This window comes from Gambusia affinis, linkage group LG07, assembly GCF_019740435.1.
Source record: "Gambusia affinis linkage group LG07, SWU_Gaff_1.0, whole genome shotgun sequence".
Classification (NCBI taxonomy): Eukaryota; Metazoa; Chordata; class Actinopteri; order Cyprinodontiformes; family Poeciliidae; genus Gambusia; species Gambusia affinis.
The window spans coordinates 16,917,875-16,939,771 of NC_057874.1; the positions used below are offsets into that span (position 1 = coordinate 16,917,875).

A 21,897-nucleotide genomic window follows, 5' to 3' on the forward strand; every position below is an offset into this window, starting at 1 on the left:
AGCCCATGTTGGACCAGCACTCGTGTCAGCAACATTTTTTGGGGCATTTGACTTGTTTTCCTTTCTGAGTGCTATGATGAGAGGGCGTCTTCATGCTGCTTTACATGCATGTAATTGTTTGGTGAGCTTGTTACATTTAATTGTAGAAATATAACAAAGTGTATTTAAATGACCTTGACCGTATTATATTGCTAAGAAATAAAACTGAAATCAGTCAAAACAGGAACTACTTAAAAGAAATGCAGTAATTGAAAAAAAAAACAAGATAAAACAGTTAACAAAAAACAAAAAGTCAAAAGTTAAAAATCAAATCAGTAAAATAAATCCAAAAATGAATTACAACAATTCTCTTTATTTTTAAATAATTTTTATTTACTTTAAATGTATTCATTCATTTACATAGATTTTTGGAATCGTATAAAAAAAATGTAACAGCATAAAAAAAGAAGGCTAATAATTACGAAGTCCTTGGCCATTAGGAACATTGACACATGACATTGGTGTATTTTTGTTTATCAAAATATCTTTCACATAAATCTTAAAAGCACTACGGCACTCTGCTTACATCGTTTACACATAAAAAGTTGCCTCTTATGCAGGTTTCAGACCAGATCTGATCTGTAAGTTGTTGCTGCCCGTAAAAATTTTCTAAAAACACAAAGTTTAAAAATATGCCTTAAGAATAACAAAAATAACCATATTTATACCTTTACCAAAAAGAGTTTCACACTTGCATCTCCATCTCAGCTGCACAACTTCCCTTGTATTCACTAACCCCAGGTGTAAGACGGCTGTCCGGGTTCAAAGGGTACTGCTCAGGTTGCTTTGTGTCGCTGTTCATCTTTTCAGGACGGCAAAGCTTCTGGAGTCTCTGTGGGAGCAGAATCAACTGAGTTCATTCACCCAACAAATCCCCACTCCACTAAACAAACAAGCAATACTCAATGGATGGTTCCTGCTGCTCAGACTTCTTCTTCTGACTTTCCAGTGACCTTCCAGTAGTGTTTAGTAGAAAATGTCTCAACAGCAATCAAAAGTCCAAATATTGTGCTCCCCCTTTGGGATGGGATTTAATAACTTTGTGATCTCTTTATTTATCAATGGTAGATGAGGACTTGGAGTCTAAGTTATGGTCTTTTGTCTAAGCCTTAGACAAAAATCCATAACTCATGATTGATGGCACAATACTGCATCTATGCTGTTTCAGATTTAGCTAAATGTTGGACCCACAGTCGGAACTTCAGTATGTCACCTCTACAGGTTGTTTCTGAAAACAAAAAAAAGCTATGATACAATGACTGTTTACTGGCAAAAAAAATTAATTTCTAAGTTTTTAAGCAAATCACAAAAATACAATTTGGTGTTTATCTTGGTTAATGTTGGGGGATGAGGAAATCCAAAGAAATCCAAAAGCTGCTCAATGGCTGCTTTCATGGTTTCTTTTACTGCAATCTTTTAAAACGTAACAATATAATAAAGATGTGTAAAAAGCCTAAAAATAAACTGCATTAGCAAACATTCATGTGGAAATTATGATTCCTTACAAAATCTCAGATGCCACATTTATACAAACGGTGCTCTTAATAGAGTATATTTCAGTTGGGTTGGTAGAAGTTCATCTGACGCAACATTTCACAAGATTGGTGCGTACAGAGAGAAATATCTGTCATAATTTGGTCTTGTACAATTTCTTCAGATCATCTAAAGCTCAGTATAAGAGATGCATTTACTTTGCTCGGCTCATCCTTCAGATTTTAATAAGATTTGGGTCTGGGTACTGATGGTCACAGAAGAAAGTGGATTTCGTATGTGGTAAGCCAGTCTGAGGGGATTTTACCAAATGTATAAAATCCTTATCTATCTGAAAGAACAATTTCCTTCCGTTTTCTTGCAGAATTCACCAGATTTATATTTAAAATATTCTGGTATTGCAATACATTATTTATGCTATGTACTCTTTCAAGTTTTCTAGGGCCTTTGGAAGAGAAACAAGCCCACAGCATCACACATCCTTTACTATACTTTACAGTATCTATGAGATACTTTTAAAAAAAAAATAATCACAGTGCTCAGTAACATTTAATTGGAAATCTAATCTAATATCAAATTTCTTTTATCCACTGGTCACTAGGCCAGATGAAGACTCATGTTTTATCTTGCCTTGCAAAGTGAGAAAGTTGCAAGCAGGTAAAAATAAAAAAATCTACCTGTCAGAAAATGGTGGGAAATCAAGTGTGCTTTGCACCCAGTAGAGGCTCTCAGAGAGCCAACTGGATGTTTCAGAAGCATGACTTCTCTCATGCAGCGGTATTATTATATAGATGGGTCATTAGCTAAATTAAAATGACTAAACATCTTAGGGAATATTCTAAAATTTTGGGGGTTTTATGTTAAGTTTTAATAAACTTCATGTTGGGATTCTCTTCTGAAAAACCAAAGGATTTGGGTAAGAAAGTTATGAACTTTGCTCAGTTTTTTTCCAAGCTAAATGTAGCTGTTTCTGCGACAGACTGGTGACCTGGCCAGGGTGAACCCCGCCTCTCGCCCGGAACGTAGCTGGAGAGGCAGCAGCAACCCTCCTGACCCCATCAGGGACAAGGGTGAACAGAAAATGGATGAATGAATGAATGAATGAATGAATGAATGAATGAATGAATGAATGAATGAATGAATGAATGGATGGATGGATGGATGGATGGATGGATGGATGGATGGATGGATGGATGGATGGATGGATTCCCTCTCTCTGGTCAGAAAAAAAAGAGCAAAATTATTCACTATTACACAAGACAATGTTTGGAGTAAAACTGTGTAGAGCTGTCATGTGTTCTGCTTGTGTGTTAAACGTAGTAATTTTTTATATGTCTTAAAACTGTGCGGCATTATTTGTTCTCCTATGTCAGTGTGACTCAGATTAATCTCAACTATGGCAATAGTTGAATGATAATATGGTGTGGTGGGATTTATGTATTTGTTTTTCATAAAAACATTAGCAGACTTGCTTGTGGCGTTGTTGACAAGCCAGTGTGGATGTGTGTTTATTTGCATGTAAAGCAGAGAAATGTGATCAGATCATTAAGAGTGAATTTTAATACCACTTTAATACCAGGTGTGAATGGTCAGCCTTCAACCTGCCCACTTTTATTTGAATCTGCCAAGATGCAAGTTAGCACCAGGTGTAAACAGGGTCTGACTCTGAGGCTTTTGGGGTCAAACACTCCTGGAGTGTTTGGAAACAAACAATGACTGTGTGGAAAAGAGCATCACAGTCACTGTTAAATACAGAACAGGATGTATGATGCTGTGGGCCCATTTATTCTTCTCGAATAGCCTGAGAACCTTTTAAGAATGCATGCAATCATAAACTTCAAAGTTTTCAAATAAATATTTGGTAAAAAATTAAAGATGGACTGTCTCTGTGATTTTTAGCAGGATCATGACCCCAAATATCAGGATAAAATAACACAATAATAATCATTAACACAGGGAAATTCTGCAAAGAGGAACAGTCAAAGATTGCTCCTTTTGTTTGCCATAGGAGAAGACTAAATTATCTACAAAATTAATTAGTGCAATTAGTGCACTAATAATAATTAGTACAATAATTATAATTAGTGCAATGGTTATTGCACTAATCAGTGAGCGACTGAGACTCTAATTGGGACTCTAATTGACTCTAATCTAATTGCTAATTTGGAAAAGATTAATTTGTTTGTCCTTTACACAAATATATATTAGGTAAATGTAGAGGATGTCTTAAAGAAGAAAGTGAGAAATAAACTAACCCTCATCTTATTTCAGTAATTCATGACATGTTTCATATTTTAAATTCAGTTAGTGAAAAAAAATTATTAAAGAAAAACAAAAGTAGAAAAAGCAGGTTAATGCATTTAAATGGACCTTTTCAATCAAACCCTTCTAAAGGCAAAATATGTGGTAATGTGAGAGTTTGTTTGTCCAGCTGCTGCAGCGATCGAAAGTGCAAACTGGGCCACAGCCTACAAACAAACACACACATTCTCATTTGTGTTTTGTTTTGTCCAGAGACGAGAGTCGAGGAAATCGCCTTTAGATTGCCAGTTCGATAACATCGTGCTATGAGCTTCTAGCAGAAATCCCATTTCTAGCTTAGAGTGCGATTGTTGAATAATCTAAATGTTATGAAAAGAACAGTGAAGCCAAAATAGCAGAGATGCAGCAATCAGGCTTTTCCTGGATGACACAGATTTCCAGTTACTTTTGAGATCTGCTTCGACTGATTCCGACCTTGACCGGCTACATTTTTTCTAACAGACAAAAAAAAAAAAAAAAACACCTGCAGCTTTTTTGATAGAGGAAATAGTTTTGAAGATTATCTCAATTAATTCATAACTTTACACAACTTTCCGTGCAGTCGTGGAAAACTTTCTGTACAGAGTTTGTGGATGTTTTAAAAGTAATAGTAGAAATGTGTTATTATTAATTTTAATGTAGATGTTATAAACATTTACCTAACCTGTACTGAACTAAAAAACATATGTCACAGTACATGCTGATGTTTGATTTACTTACAGGTTGGAGTTTTAGTTTTGCCTCAATGTCCTGAAAGGCTGGAGCCCAGGAACTTTTATATGTGTCACTACTTCAAAATAATTAGCTTATTGAGTGCACTCTGTACAACAGGACAATGAAGAGCCAATATAGCCATTTGATACAGATGTGTTAGACCAGGGGTGTCGAACTCAGTCTGATTTTGGGCCAAATCAAAAATGTGAATGTTCTTAAAGGGCCGGTTGTGCCAGAAAGTATTGATAAAATCCATTAAATTGTTAAAATATCAATGAATCTGTTTGTTTCAGCATTCAGTAAGCAATTCTTAAAATTAAATAATATTGAACATCTTTTCACACTGATTTTGTATCACAGATTTTGTGATGCTAATTTATATTTGTAAGGGTTTTTTACAAATTTTTCACTAATTAACAATTTTAAATGTGACTTTTTATTAATTGCTGCATCAATCACGGACTGTGGGGATTTGTTGATTTTGTGTGAATTTTGCAGATTTGTGAAAAATTCGAAGGACTTATTGATTCAATTTAGAGTCTGGAGGGCCACATAAAAAGCTTCGGCGGTCCTGATTTGGCCCCTGGGCCTTGAGTTTGACACGTATGTATTAGACCAACTGCATGTCTAAAGGTTGCAGGACATGAAGCCTCAGGTATTGGAGTTTGAAACCTCTGGATCAGAGCCAATGAAGGAAAAAAAAGGGACGATTCCAAGCTCTAGTGACTGTTGCATCTCTTCAACATTCTTCACAAATAAAGTGTATCATTATACTCAAGCTCAAAACTGGATTTACAAATTCATACCTCCAAAAGCGTTCCCTCCATCTGAGTGAGCTTAAACAGGATCCACAGTGGAACCATGAGAACGCAGAAGAGTCCGAGGAACCAACCCAAAGCATAGGCCCAGGTAGGGTAGATGTAGGTTTTGTTGAACTTCAGAGGCTTGTATCTCACCACAGAAAAGATGAAGGTACCCTGACAAAAAAAAGAAGCTTTTTTTTTTTTTTGCAGTTTGTGTTCTTTAAACATAAAATATTTTTCCTCAGAAATATTTCTAACTTTATTCTGTGCCTTCCTTTATAACTGAGAAACCATGACCCTTTCTATTACCAATTTCTCCTGCTTCTGTTTCTTTCAGGGTATCAAACAAATTTTAGCATATGGTAATTTATCTTCTTGTTTGAAAAAGGAACTAAATTATTTGCTTATTTGCATCTCTTAATGTATTTCTAGCACTATAAAAATGATTTAAGTTGTTAAACAAAAAATCTGCAGAATGTGCCAATCTTTGTATCTAATTGTTCGAAAATTGTCAGAATAATTCATAGAATAATCTTCTACTGAAATAATTATTAGAAAAGGCCCTATTTTTATCAGCCTATGTTAGATTGGATAGAGTATAACGTTTTGGACTTTGTCTGGTTATCTTTGTCTTCTATTAGAATATATTTGATGACCCGGAACAGTTAAGTGTGACAAAAAGAGGCAAAAATTCACTTTCTTCACACTTTCTACCATTTACTGACTCACCAGACACACAGTAGGTGTTACGTAAAGCCAGCAAATCTTCATCAGAGGCCATGGGCGGTAACCAATCATGTCTTCAATGTTATCATAGAGACGATCTGCACCTGTTCGGGAAAATCGGAAGCCAAAGCATTTTGCATAGAGCACTAAATACAAAATTTAAAGCACATCTAAAATCAGATGGTTTAAATCTTATTCTTCACTTTAAACTGCAACAAGAATGCCTTTAATAGTATACTAGCAACGTGTACACATTCGCATACAAAATCTCAGCAGCAAATGCAAATTTGACAAATGCTGCACAGACAGTGTGTCTCTCTGGAGGTATAAGAAGATCTGATCATGTTATACACATCCTGAGTCAGAAATGGATCCAATAAATACTCATGTTTAAATTTTATATGAAATATTTAGCCTGTTTTTGTTAATTTATTTTCATCGTGGTTACAAAGATTATGGTTTAAATTACATTTCCTGTTTAGTTGCTATGCATAATTTTTGCCAGATTTACCTCTTCTTTTTTTTTCTGCATTTGCCCTTTAGAATTACATTACAATGAACTAACACTTCACACATGTCAAGCTATCCCAGAAATGTCCATTGTAAGCTGGAACACAATCAGCACATGTTGTCAAAACTGCTGACTGACCGCAGCAATCACTGCCTGTGGACACGCGGATCAGGACGGCTCTCTATGGGGAGCAGCAGGTGGAAGACGCTGAAGGACCTGAACAGTCCTCAGTGAATGGCATCGGGTACAGCACATCCGGGATAAGATCACACGCCCATTCCATGAATTGATGAATTTCTGCAACCTAATCACGCAGCTTTCTAAAACAGCAGTGGAGTCAGAGCTTCAAACAGAGGTCATTACTGTCCAAAACCAACAACGTTATCTGTGGCATTTTAATAAGGCCTTATCTAAAGTACAGTTATTAAATTCTCATATACTTTGATGTGTCAGTAAATTACATCATCCTGTTTTATGACTAAGTCAGTCACAGTCAGCCGGTGGCAATGACAAATACCACTAAAATTGTTGGTTCTGGATACAAGTGAAGTTTTTTGGTTAAAGTTACTGATCTCCTTATAAATCAACAGAGCTGTGCATCTCTGAAGCTCCTCCAGAGTTACCAGAGGTTTCTGAGCTCCTTCTCTGGTTATAGCACCTCTTGCCAGTCCTTTACAGAGTAGTGACATACTGATATCAAATTGAGATCTATTTACTAATTAGGTGACCTCTGGAGGTAATTTGTTGCATTGGGTTTTATTTAGGGGCATCAGATTAAAAGAGGTTGCATAACAATATAAAAGTTTCCTTCAACCTTGCCGCCAAAATCCCAATAAACTACTTTATTGGGACTTTATAACAAAGTTGTCGCATGTTGTAGCATGACAAAATACACAAAAACATTAATGGGCATAAATACTTTTGAAAAACACTTTTGTTTATTCTTGAGGGAGTGAAGTTGTACAGCTCTTCATAAATACATCTGTCATTTACTTACTTTACAGAAAAAGAGAGACATAGGAAACTTTGTGTCTGTGTTTGACCTCAGCTACACCACTCCACATGTTTCTCAAAATTGAGTTTTTAAAATCTCCATGTTGCAAAGCCTCTCTAAAAGCCTAGGGGGTTATTTTCTGGCCACAAAACTGTGGATAAGTTGTGCAAATGCAGCAGGAAATCTCAGGTTTTGGAAAGTATCAGTGTGAAAAGCGCCATGTTTATAGTAGAGAACCACAAAGACAACATCAAGTTGCTGATGTTTGTGATTTGCTGAAAATAGGCAAATGTTGCAGGATTGATTGAGGAACTTACCATATATCCATCCAATTGCTATGGATTGACACACTGAAAGTAGGAGAAGATTATTGCCGCTGCAAACATAATGATCAAAGAGTTGGAGGAAATATAAGCCCCCCTGCAGGAAGAAGAAAGACTCACCATCAGGTCAAACACAAAAGCAGAGGACTCAAATGTCCAAATGTTCAGTAACTCAGCTCCAAACAGCAAGTTTAGTTCTCGGATTGACTGCTTGTTGACAGCAGTCAGAGTTCTCACCTGTGTGACGAGAAGGAGGCCAAGAAAGAAGCAAACAGCGCAGAGACAAAGCAGCAGCAGTTCTCTGCGATACGCTCTTCGAAACACAGAGGGGAACATATCTGTCACTGAGGTCATCAGGCACTCCAGGCTCACAAACTGATGAGACAAATTACGAATTAAAAACTAACAGATGTCACAAGATGGAACTGATATCAGACTTTTTAACTTTTTAATTCAGACAAAGTTGGGATAACAGTGTGAGGTGCTGGACTTCAGACATCCATCAGACATCTATGTTATTATATTATATCTATTGTGTAAAAAAGATGGACACATTGAGAAGGTTTCCAGTCCATTAGAAGGAGAAACAGTGTGATGAAGTAAGCAAAACGATAGAACAAAGAGGTAAAATATTCTGAAAAGCTGTCAGATTTTCCAAGCCTCTTTCCTTCCTCCCAGCAGCTGTCAAGACATGTTTACATTACTTGGATTGCAAATATAATATTTCTAGATAGATAGATAGATAGATAGATAGATAGATAGATAGATAGATAGATAGATAGATAGATAGATAGATAGATAGATAGATAGATAGATAGATAGATAGATAGATAGATAGATAGATAGATAGATAGATAGATAGATAGATAGATAGATAGATAGATAGATAGATAGATAGATAGATAGATAGATAGATAGATAGATAGATAGATAGATAGATAGATAGATAGATAGATAGATAGATTACTAAAATTGATCTTTAAATAACCTTTATTTATGACTCAATTCAAAAAGTGACAGTCAAATTCTATACTTTACCAAATATTTCTATAGCTGAAATGTAACCTTATTGAAAAGTATATTTGTGTACTTTGTCCACATTAACTATCATTTTCAGATCTTATTTAGTATTTTCTGAGAACCAGAACTTTTGGTATTGCGTAGGAAACCCAATTATGAGCAAAGAGGACATTAAAGATTTTCTTTGAGGTATCTGACCTGTGTTTACTATTTCTGTGTATCCTTTATATTGTAAATGTTCTTATCTTATAGTTCATTTTCTTATGCCATGTACTCAGATGTACTTTATGTCAACACACATAAAAAACAAACAAACAAAAGAAACATGAGGAGAGTGCTAACCATTGGAGCCAGCAAGCAGTGAAAAGAACCTAAATAATCCAGGTTTAATAAATAAATACATACATTCATTGGGATATTGTTAACATTTTACCTGTGTGTCTGCACCCAACAAGATGACCATGACGAAGAAGCAAACAGCCCACAGCTGAGGCAAAGGCATCATGGCTACAGCACGAGGATAGGCAATGAATGCCAAGCCGGGTCCTGTTGGAAATAGTGCAGCATATTAAATGCAAAACAAAAAAATAATTAATAATAATTTTCACCCTACTTACTGGAAAGATGAAGTTAACAATGAGCTGCAAAACTGGCGATAAGTAGCTTAATGACTATGTGCTTGAGTTTCTCTCTCTAAATATCTGAGTATATTTGTTGGGACCCAGACTAAAATCATTTAATATGTAATTTCAGAAATATTATTCTAGTAATGTTTGAGTTCAGCATGTTTTAAATTTAACTTTCCCAAACATGTTCAAACCATGATGTTCCCTGAAATCAACCATTGTGTGCTACATATCAAATCAAAGTGATGACAGGTGTGTTACATTTTCAAACAAAAGCAGACATCTCACCAGAAGCAGCCACCTGGGATATTGGCACTCCTTGTTCATATGACATAAATCCCAAAACAGAAAAGATGGCAAACCCCGCCACAAAACTAGAGCCGCCGTTCACCAGACACAGAACAAACGTGTCCCTGGGGATGCAGACCAAAATATTTCTCATGTTTGAAAATAAAGCTAAATAGAAGAAAAACAATTATAAATTCCACAGAAAGTATGTTTCACATGTGATGTCTTAAAGTTTATTGAAACATTTAAAATGTGTTTTCGGTTCTAACAATTTAAAGTTTGAAAGTATACAGTTTATTAATGAAAACAAAGAACATTCAAGTTACTTTCCCATAACTTATAATCTAGTTTTTGATTCCTTTTCAGATTACGTTCCCTAAATGTTCCTTGATGATAACTTTTCCGCAGCTGGTTGTACAAGGTCACTGGCCGACACAGACTGAACGGCTTTGTTCACTTCCTTTGCTGCTCTTGCTAAAGTTACAGACAGACTACTATTATAAAACAGAAAATAAATATCATTTTTTACAACTTTTCCTGTTGGCTGATTGGCCCATTTCAAACTCTACCAGTGGAATCCAGGTGAATGGGAGAAAGTCTAGACTGTGCTGTGAAGGTAGATAGATATTGAGTGGAAGAGTGTAGGAAGGTAATGGCCCGGTTAGGTCAGAGTAGTAACCTGAAAATTTGGGGAAAATATTCTGAAAGTTTGAAAAATTAACTACAGAGTAACCACCAAGTAACCTGTAAGTTCTGCCAAATAAAAGCAGCTTTGCAGACAGATAAATTACTTTAGCTCACAAAATAGTACATTTTTAGAGCACAGTAATATTATTTTGAATAAAATTCTACATTAAGATTTCTTTAATCTTGTAAATACCAGGAATTCAACTTAATTTTAAAGACATGAGCCATTACAACTTTGCTAATCTCCCAATGATGGTTTTCTTCCCAATTAGTAAAAGAGGACAGAAGAACAATAACTAGGGAATTAAATGACTAAATGCAAAAGTATTGCACTTACTTGTAACAATCATTGTTATACTGATTGTAGCTTCCCAGAGCTGTCAGACTGCCCTGACAAATGCCAAAAGAGAAAAGGACCTGTGCACCTGCATCCATCCAGACCTACACAGACATCAGCACAGCTTCAGTGAAAAAGCACTTCAGAAACTTCTGTAAAAGAGGAAGTTTGATGTATCTAAGGTGTTTATTGGACTCAGACTTCTATTGGAAGCAACCAAGCTGTGAGCTTTTCTTTGTCTTTGAATTTATTACTTACTTGAGGGTCCACCAACCTTGTAGGATCTGGATATAGGTAGAAAGCCACGCCATCCATCGCTCCGGGCAATGAGAGCCCACGGGCCAACAGAACAACTAGCATCACATAGGGAAACGTGGCAGTAAAGTAAACTACCTGTCAACATAAACATAAACGTTAGATTGTGCCTAAACCACTGGAAAACACTGAATTCTAAAACATTTTTTTAAGAAGAATTAAACACATTACAAGTGTTGTTTTTTATGTTGACAGAACTTTTGTAAATATTTTGCACCAGATTCATAAAACTATAAAGCTCAAAATATTTATGCAAAATCACCACACCTATCAGCATGTCTGCAATTCCTTTTAAAATTAATTGCATTTTCTAATTTAACTTAAAAACATAGATTTATAAGTTGATCACTATGTTGAGGAACTATTAATTAGAAACTCCTGACTTTCTGATAACTTGAGGAATACATAAAATGTGATTCAACATGCAGAGCTCAAATTCTTTTCACCATTTTTTTTTTTTATTTGTTGGAATATATGTACAAGTCCAACTCACCTAATTTGGTTATATCTACAGTAAGTGTGGAGTTTGCATTAAATTTCAAATATGTAGGATAAGATGTGGGCAGCAATCAGTGGCCTATGCCCCAGCAGAGCTACATAGATAGCAATGTCCCTTGGAAACTGTTCCCAGATTTTCAACACTTTTCAGAGAAGTTCAAGCACCTTCCACTTTTTTTGTCACAAAAATGTAAATCTAGCACCTGTTTTGTAATATCTATGTGAGATTTTTACTTTTCTCTCCATAAAAATGACCCAGAAGCCTAAATATTTCAGACCTCGGGCCTGTGATCACTAAACATAATGTGTAGGAGAAGAAATGAACATTTACACATTCACATTATAAATACTCCAGTTTTTTGGTTCGTCAGGTGACAGCTCCATATTTATCGCTTTCTTTTTTAATTTAGTGCATGCACAGTCTGACACATCTCTTGTCCATTTATCACTCTGACCTGTTTCATTTGCTCTAAAACATACTTTGGTTGCATGTTGAGGTTATGACAATAGTTCCCAACAGTAAAATACCACACCCAAAATTTGCTCCTTATGAGTCAGTCCAGCTCTTATGACCATACAAAAAATCTGAAGAAAACTTTAACATCTACCTAAGAAACACTGCACATTTTTTTGGATTATTATTTGAGTTGGTGCCCTTAAATTCATACCAATAATATTTTTAGAGAGATCCTTAAATGTGGTCCAGCTGAAAGAGGTATATTTTGGAGTAAAAAATGCTAAAATAATTTAAAATGTCATCAGTACCCCATTCTAAATGGCAAAGTGTCATAGCATTTCCATCAGCCTTACCTTTCCAGTGGATCGCACTCCTTTCCAAACACAAAAGTAGCAGATAATCCAAGCGAGTAACAGGCACAAGACCAGCTCCCATCTTAAGCTACCAATTTCCTCAATCCCCTGAGAAATGCCCAGAACTCTTCTCCTAAATAGATGAATATATGCACAATATTGCCAAAAGATAAGAATAAGAAATATCCCCAAAATATAAGTACAGACATTGCAATATTTCAAAAATAATCAAAATGTGGTGCATTCAATAAAATCTAAAAGAATTGGAGAAAAAAAACCTGTTTGTTAAAAAACAAGCAAATACAGTTTATTTTTCACAATAAAATAAAACACTAAGAACTAAAAACACTATGCTAAAAACCCAATTTATTTTTAACAAACCTTCAAAACTTAATTGGACATACTTCATTTAAAAGAAGTTGCATTAATGTCAACTGGAAACATGTCCATTGGTGGAGATAAGCCTCTGACAGTCTTTCAAACGTTCCTATGATGACAACACAAATTCTGTCTCTTGTAATTAGTAAAGCAAGTTTAGACTAGCACAAAACCTAAAACCTATTTCCTAGATATGTTGGCAATTGATACTGCTTTGCCAAAGCAACTGATGCAGGCAGCAATTTATTTAAGAGCCTTATTTGGTTTGAACAACAGGCCTGGAGGGAAAAGCTGTGAGAATGTAGCATGAAGAGGCAACAGCTAAAATCCTTTCACTCAGACTACTGACAACAAAAACATAGTTGTAAAAGAATTCACTAGAGAAGAGCCGCCAGTAGTTTACTGAAAAACATCAACTGCACCAGTTTTACTTAGAAAGTTTAAAATAAAGTTTCCATTGAAACTTTATTTAAATACATAAATACTGGTTAAAGCCGAAGGAACAGGAATCTGACAGTTTACGTAAATCAGCACTGCAGCGCAGGATGCTGTTAGAGGAACTTAGAAAAGTAGCAGGTTAAAACTTCTTTGAGTCTTTGCTTCCAAAGTATATGTGATGTTTATGATTTGTTAATTAACTTTGACATTTGGAAACTATTTTGCTAAATGCTTATTGCAGTGAGAGTGTTTCACACTAAATGTGTGCTTAAAGTGTCCAAAGATGGACAGGTAGCAGCAAACTACAGAAAAAGAACTCAACTTTAGATATGTGTGCACAGTAGGCACAATACCACCTATCAAATGTGGTTCTCATCCCAGTTTCACTGCTAACAGGTCGGGTCAGTCAAGAAAAGGATAATGCTGCTCATCTTAAGTGAAGGTGTGCCAAGTTCTGGCACCAAGATGTTAGCATTAGATCCTCTTAAGACCTGCTGCCAGGTGTGGCCCTCATTGTTCAGACTTGTCTCTTCTGAACATCCCAAAATGCTCAATTAAATTGACATCTGAAATATGTGAAGTCAAGGCAACACCTCAAACTTATTGTTGTGCTCCTCAAACCATTCCCAAGCAACATACAAACATCCAAAGATGCTGAAAAGATGGAAATAAGCTCTGCCAATAGATAGGCTAGAGATATGTGTAAAAGTAGTAACTATATGGATGGCAAGATCCAAGGTTTTATAGCAGAACATCATGCAAAGCCTCCCAGTGCTTTTTATTTTCTAATAGTGCATCCTGGACTCCTGTGTGGCTTTAATGAACAACACACACACCTGGAATCACACGTGACGTAAAAGAAAATCTGATTCGTCAGATTAGACTACTTTTTTCACTGAACAGGGGTCAGCTTGGTCTTCCTGACTGGTCTCCAACTTGTTTCATGTTCATCAATGAGTCTTGACCGCTAATGACTCTGGACCTCTTTTCCCTAGACACTGACCATCCTGTAAGAGCTGGAGGTTTGGAGATGCACTGACCCAGACATCTGACCATCACTATTCCGACCCAATTTGGTCATTAAAATCCATAAATGTATGTATTCTACAGGCACATAATGTCATTTTAAAGCAAAATAAAGCAACTATGACACCTTCAGTTGTCATAAAATTTGTGTCTATATCAAATGTCAATTAAAAGTAATTTGACTCTCCAAATTTACACCTTGAAATTGGGCCTCTGTGTCTTTAAGAAGCTTCTACTCTTTCTGACACTCCGCCTTCATAGTGCTTCTCATTATGCTGTTAAAAATTGTTCTTAGAAGATTTGGACTAAGAAGAAGCTTGTATATTAAGCTCAGCAGATGTGTGGTTCCACCAGGTGTTTGCTAATTGCTGCTGCCGCCTGCTGCTAGTCTGAAGGAGCTGAGTGAGGAAACTATTCTGTTATAGTTCCCTCTATAGGTGAGGGAGAGAGGTGCTCTGTGAGGGGAAACTCGGCTGGAGAAAATGTGTGGAAAAAGGCGGCGATTTGTTTTAAGTTAAATAGTGGTGTCTCTCCCGTTTAGCTATGCATAGGAAATACAATATATTTAAAACATTGCGGACTGATCGGTAAAGGAGGCAGGCATGAATTACACTTACTCCCAGAACTCGGTTGCAGGTGTTGTTGCATTTGCAGCTGCTGTCCAGTTGGATGACATGTTTTTCATATCAAATTCAACACAAGACTCTGATTAAAGAAAAAAATCAATCAAATAAGTGTGCAATGCACTGTGTATGTAATAAATATATATTCATATATCTACATTTATCAAATTTAATTCAAATCCATGTGAAGCCTAATTCTGGTCAGCACAAAATTTCAGGTGAGAAACCGAAGGTTTTGTTTGGAAGATAAGTTCAGGATCAAGAGTGATATTATTAACGCTATAATTTTGATCAACATTTACAAAACATTTTATTTTAATTTTTATTTTTTGCTTTACCTGTGTTCCAGGAGTTTCTGCAGCTGGCCCATGGAAGCTCAGCGCTGAAGGATGAGAAAAGGTAGAAGAAAGCCCACGCCTGGATGACAATGTACGACACAGCAGCGTATGCAATCACTACCTGCGTGGCGTACCCGATACCTGAAGGCACAGATGGGGTCAGAATGGGTCATTTTAGGAAAATGACTCTGCAACATATACAGCATTTTACTGAAATAACTCAGCTTGCTTCAGTGTGTTTTGTGAAACAAATATTGCTAAATGACCTATACATCAGATGTCCTTCAGTTACTTAGCAAAGTAAACCAATGAAAGCTATTCTTGTAGCAAAGGTACAGAGTTACTCATATAACAATCAGATCTGTTATTTTAAAAGGAAATATGATGTATTTATCTACTGTAAATCTTTGACCATTCTCTTCCAGGAACATCACTTTAATGATCTTCAAGCAGATTCCTCTTTCAATGCATCTAGTTTAACTTTTATGTCACCTAAAACTGAATTGCTGAAAAGAGACAATTTATCTACACAAATCATATCACTTACCCCAGTTTTGCTGCAAACTGGACCTAACGAATTTATTAACATTTTTTTTTAAATAACAAATGCACTTCCTGCTATCCTAACAGTCTGCTCTCTGATTGATATTTACAGCATCTTGTGAAAGCATTTATCTCCTGAATTTTACCACATTTGCTGTGTTACATCCCATCAATTTTATTGGAATTCTATGAGATAAACCATCAGAAACCAGTGCATAATTTCAGTTTTGTCATTGCTGTTTTAGAACCTACCCCTGTTTTAAACTTAACCACATCCTCATCATTGACCTATCTGCTGCATTTTGTCAAACTTGGTTAAATAAGCTGAGCGGACCAGCTCTGGGTCACATATAAAACACAGCAAAAGCTCAGGACACGTGTTTAATCTATGGAAGAAGAACATTAAGTTGTTGTTTACAAATGTTTTTTTAAGAAACCTCTGAGGCTTTCACAAGACAAACTCTAAGGTAGTTGGATAGATTTCATTTAGGGGCTGAAACGAGGCTGAACACACTTTATTTATTCATTTAAATACCGGTATGTATAAATAATTTCCCTCATCACCACAACTATTTGCTTTGTGTTGATCTATCATCTATAATCCTAGTAAAACATTTATAATATTAAAAACATAAAGTATTTTAAACATAGTTATTAAACTCAATTTAAATTTTTTTATTTTTATTTATGACTTTTTGCCTCATCTGTAGCGGCCTGATATTTGCAGCTGTCTCTTCTGAGTATTATCCGACCCTGCGGCGTCCTGTTTAAATATCACACATTATCACAAAGATTGGATAACAGCTGCATGTAAAACCACTGCACCTGAGCAAGATAAAGAAAAAACATGTATTTGCTAATCCCATCAATCATGCAGTGTGCGTGACAGATTGCATGCTTGAAACACAAAGTGAGGAATTTGACGCGAGTTTCCCTTAGGCCCAGACACAATAACGTGTCAGAACCTTTAGAGTTTATTGCAGCTTTAACGCCTTTTCCCACCTTTACATCCTGATAGATTAGGTGTGAAGAACACTACGTTTCAGTGTACACATTATCCTGTGTGTCTAATAATCCATCACATGGAGCAGCTGAGTGACAACAGACAGTTTGTTGTGTGCAAAGTTTCATCAGGTTTCCCAGAGTTCACACATGCTGATTATTAATCATAGCTTAACAACGGACAATTGTTCTTTGTGGGAAACTTCTTTTGCTTGTTCATTTGGGAATGAACAACAGATTTCTCTTTGTTCTCATGTGAGACTCTGTATTTGGGTTATTTGGACTTAAATTCCTATTTTGATGCCAGTGACAGGAGACTTTCATTGGTCTTTTCAGATTAAGGGCATGCCTAATTTTTAGCTGCTTGTAGATTTAGTTGACTACAGACATTTGTAGATATTATTTTAGATGATGGCTTTATGTCTAGACACATGAAATCCCCGTTCATTGGCCCTATTACAATAGTCCAGTCTCACGCAAAAAAAAAAATAAATAAATAAATAAATATATATATATATATATATATATATATATATATATATATATATATATATAGTATTGCATTTATTTATTTATTAATTTATTAATATTATTGCATTATTATTATTTTTTCCCCTCCAGGGGGTCTTTTTGTGGGCTCTAGTGTCCCTGACAGTAGGCTGACAGGAAAGGGGGAAGGAGAGGGGAGAAGACATGCGGCAAATTTACTCTATAGCCCCTAAATGTAATGTAAAACCAGTTCCTTTCAAAACTCACTACATTGCTTGATGGAGTTCATCTGGGTGTAATTTATTCTAAGGTTTGTTAGAAGATAAATTAAGTAAGGAAGAAAAGTGAACACTGCAGTCACTTCTCTTCGTTTGATAGTTATGGATAGGTTTGAAGCCAGGATAGGTTAGGAGACAATATTTTAAGCTTTGAAGATCTGATGGAGTGCCTTGTCAATCCATCATTCAACAATGTAAATAGTCTGGCACAAATGCAAAACATGGCTGGTCAAACAAATGGGTAATCTGGACAAGGAGAACCTTAATCAGAAAAGCTGTCAAGAGCCCAATGGATACTCTTTACGAAATGCAAAATACTATATGTGATGGAGCGTCACACCACCCTGATCACACCACCTCAGTGGTTAAACATGGTGGTGGCAGCATCATCCTGTGGGAACGCTTTTCTTCAGCAAAAACAGACAAGCTGGTCTGAGTTGATGGCAAAATGGGTGGAGCTAAATCAATCAATCAAGTTTATTTGTATGTCACATTTCAGCATAAAGGTGTTTTACGTAATGAAAACACAAAATTACACAGTGCAGCCCGGGATTTGCTCTCAAGTTTCTGCTGTCCTCTTCTTCATGCAGCAGCTCATCCTTTTGTGACCGTTTGGTAAAAAGATGTGTATTAGTCTCATCAAACGATGTGTGAAAATAGCAGTGGCTTACCGTCCAGAAAGTGAAGTAAGTGTCAAAATGGCCAAGTCAAAGTCCAGACCTTTATCCAATAAAGACGCTACAGCAGGAAACTGATGTTCACACTGACTCTCTCCATTCAGTCTAACTGATTTTGGGCTTTTTTGTGATGAAAAATAGATACAGATTTCAGTCTCTCACTGTGCTAATAATTAGATGCTTACTCATGAAGAGCTGTGTTGTTTTATTTTCTGAGTGGCTAAATTCATTTGCTCAGAACTATTTTCAGACTTAAAAAATGTTGATGCCCTGAATCATTTTCCTTCCATGCCACAATTATGAGTTACTTTGTGTTGGTCTGTCACATAAAATCCTAATGAAAAACAATATTTTCGGTTGCAGCGAGACCAAATTAAGAAAAAAGGTTGTGTTGCGAACACTTTAGCAAAGCACTGTAAATAAATGTGATGACTTTCCTTCATAATCGATCAGTGGGAATTAACTTTGAGAGTGGTGGTGATCTAACGTTTTTTGCAGAAGATTTAATTACATATTTTCTTTTAATGTGTGAACTGAGGACTCAAAAAAATTACAACACAAAAGAGTTTTTAAGTTTGTTGCATTACTGGTTTTGTTTTCTTTACAGTATCTATTTTGCATGGAAGTGTGATTAGGACTGAATGCACTGGGCGGAGGTGAAGTCGCAATGAGCTCCTGTGAAACACAAACCTTCAAACAGGGGACAGAAGTGTCTCCAGCAGGTGATGCAACCCTGGGATGTGTATTGGCCCATGGCTGTCTCCAGGAGGAACATCGGGATGCCACAGGCAAGCAGAAACAGGATGTAGGGGATCAGAAATGCACCTGAGAAGAAAGTGAGCCAAATAATTTATAAAAAGATCTTCTAAAGATGCTTTACACACATCTGTGACAGGTTTTTTTTTAACACCAAGTCAACTTTCTGATGAGTAGGGAATATATCTTTAGAAATCTATGTGATGTATTTGTCATTATCATTTTATTCATTATCACAGTCGTGCTTTTTATTCTTCTTCACTTTATATTGTGATCAGATGTTGCTGACTGACATCAAAACATGAACCCTACTTCAGATATCCACATGTCTCAATACTCAGATTTTGAGGATTTTTTCTGTTTCTTTCTGACAAATACAGACACACAGCAACATCAGTAAAAAAAAATACTCTTTCCCTTTTTTATACCTTTGAGTTTATAGTCTTAATCAAAGTTTTTCAGCCCTCTTCAGGATAATATTAAAAATATTTCATTAAGCTCTGCTTTCAAATGCGCGTTTCAAAATGTTCTCAGCTCAGTTTGGCTTAAATCATTTCAGGCGTCAACTAAAACCTTTCTACACATATCAGCCATAAGAACCAATTAACACTAATTATATCTACCTTGAGGCACTTGTCAGTGAATGGCATATTTAGCAACAGCTAAACATTTTGTCCTCAAAGCTGATATAATCTGAAACAGGAATAATGTGCAGATTTAAGGCTGTAAGTGAGTTTGACAGGAGCTAAACTGTGATAGTTCAGTATCTATCATGGTGGTAAACTGGTGTCAGGATTGTAAGAGGCCAAGGCTCACTGCTGTTCATGATGATGATGATGATGAGGAGGAATTGCCTAGTTGCTCCGATGCAACAGAGAAGCCAAAGCAGCTCAAACTGAAACTGCTCATATGCTTGATATTGAGCTTTGAACAGAAATAGGTACACACTCATACAGTAAATTTAATATTCCCCTTTAACTTTGTTCTGTTACGTTTGTGACGTCATTGTTCATTGGTCAATGAAAATGAACAAATAAAAAAATCTGATTGTTAATTGTTTGCAACTTGTTGAAGTAAAACCCTTTTTCCTAATAGGAAAAAGGCTTTTTTTTAAAAATATAAAAAAAACTTCACTTATTGGAAATCAATTAAAAAATGAAGGGATTTCAAAAGCAGAAATGAAAAAAATATATATTTTCAAGACACAGACTGCATCTGAAAAGGGAAGTCAAATTTGAGGAAGTGTTTGCTCTCAAAATACAAAAACTGGTTAAATTTTATGCCATTTCCATCAACATAACTAAATAATTATTAGAATACACTAAGGGAAAAGCACTACAATGGCCAGTGACATAGGAGAGCTAAAGAGTTGCATATTTATTTATTTGTTTGTTTGTTTGCTTATTTATGCCAGCTCAAAGTTATATCTGGTCACCACTTGGAAAACATTTTGGAGCCTCTCCTGGAAATCCCTTCAAGCAAATTTCTACACTTTTTTTTTTTTTTTTTTTTTTTCGTTTTTCAGGACCTACCTCCTCCGTTTTTGTAGCATAAGTAGGGGAACCTCCACAGGTTTCCCAGTCCAACCAGCGTTCCCGCTACGGCCAGTAGGAACTCCAGCTTGCTCGCCCACTGGCCGCGGTCCAGCAGCGGGGTCTTCTTTCCAGAGACGCTCCCCTCATTGGACCCGTCCACGCTGTTCTCTTTCACAAACTCTCTTGACATGTTGAAGAATTGAGAGAGAAGCTATCAATGAGAAGCCTCTGCGGCTCTCTGACTCCTATTGTGCACTGATCAGACCCTATAGCTACTGGTTTACTTACTCAGCTGATCATTTTGGCTCAGACGCTTCAATAAGTTTAATTGCTGGACTAAAACTTGCAGGATTACCAGGAGTTTCACTTGAAGGATTTGTTTTAAAGCGTGACCTTTTGGGGGGTTTGAAACAGTGGGGAGAAATAGACGGTGAACACTTACCCCTCCATCTCTTTGAGCCCCCTCCCCACACAAAGCTCCTTCCAGGAACACAGGAATCCGATCAGTATTCCTCTCAGCTTGAGCCACTGGGAACAGTAGTTGTGGTTTCCGTGGGATCCTCTGTGATGTAATTACACTTGAACTAGTTTGGTGACACACAAACCGTATCAGTTTGTCCCCTGAAAAGGGTTGGAAATCATGCCAGTTCCGCGCTGTACTTTTCCACTGTGGCAGGACCATGAGTGGGCCAGATTAACGCAGCTCCTGGTTTAAACCAGCCAGCTGAGTCGTGTCCGCTCACGCCGTCCACGCAGGAGAGATTTTAGTGACCCGTTAGGTCTTAGTGCGAAGCGGTGAGTCCGTGACCAGTGCAACCAGATCTGGACCAGTGACGTGCGGTGAGGGGAAGCAAGTGAGGCAGAGCCTCACCTGTCATAATGGAAAAATATGATAAAAATCATTTATATTTCTGTTTTCACCCTGTGGTAGTTTTTGAGTACCAAAAGTATTTATTTGGTATAAATACAGTGACTGTGATTGCTGTCTCTGTGCTCAGTAAGGGGCTGATTCAGAGCACCATGAATATTAATGGTGCATGCCCATCAGAGATGCCATGGCACTGGGACTGTCATGGCATGCCACTGGCAAATTTTACGCAAAAGCTAACTTTTGTCAGTGAAGTATGTAATGTCCCAGTTTCTTAACATGAAAAAAGGAGCATTTCCAATTAATTTTTTATCAGCTTCCGAGTAGCAAGTTTGGAAACTGCTTCTGCATTGATGTAAGTTTTTTTTTTTTTTTTTTTTTTTGTGTGTTTTTTATATGGCATTCACTTCTCCTTTCAAGCTCATCCACAAATTTATTTGTCCTTCTGCTGCCACATTCTGAT

The 21,897-nt window shown here is 36.5% G+C and overlaps 1 protein-coding gene across 1 annotated transcript; it reads right to left on the minus strand.

Annotated features, from left to right (window-relative positions):
• Positions 1–417: 417 nt before the first annotated feature.
• On the minus strand, positions 418–21,288 carry LOC122834097 (sodium- and chloride-dependent GABA transporter 2-like). The gene is made up of 15 exons (XM_044122224.1): positions 21,009–21,288; positions 20,564–20,748; positions 18,966–19,100; positions 15,287–15,427; positions 14,943–15,030; positions 12,484–12,616; positions 11,119–11,253; positions 10,861–10,964; positions 9,837–9,961; positions 9,356–9,468; positions 8,140–8,277; positions 7,897–7,999; positions 6,078–6,178; positions 5,352–5,522; positions 418–871 (listed from the first exon to the last, which is right to left on the minus strand). Exons 1-15 carry the CDS (start codon positions 21,014–21,016, stop codon positions 725–727), a joined length of 1,827 nt encoding a protein of 608 aa, XP_043978159.1. The 5' UTR covers positions 21,017–21,288; the 3' UTR covers positions 418–724.
• Positions 21,289–21,897: the final 609 nt, after the last annotated feature.

Excerpts from the sequence above, each read along its gene's own strand:
- LOC122834097 (XM_044122224.1), bottom strand. Across the intron at positions 15,428-18,965 it reads CTTCTGTCCCCTGTTTGAAG|GTATCGGGTACGCCACGCAG; the intron begins GTTTGTGTTTCA and ends CTGTGCCTTCAG. Across the intron at positions 8,278-9,355 it reads TGTTGGGTGCAGACACACAG|TTTGTGAGCCTGGAGTGCCT; the intron begins GTAAAATGTTAA and ends TTGTCTCATCAG.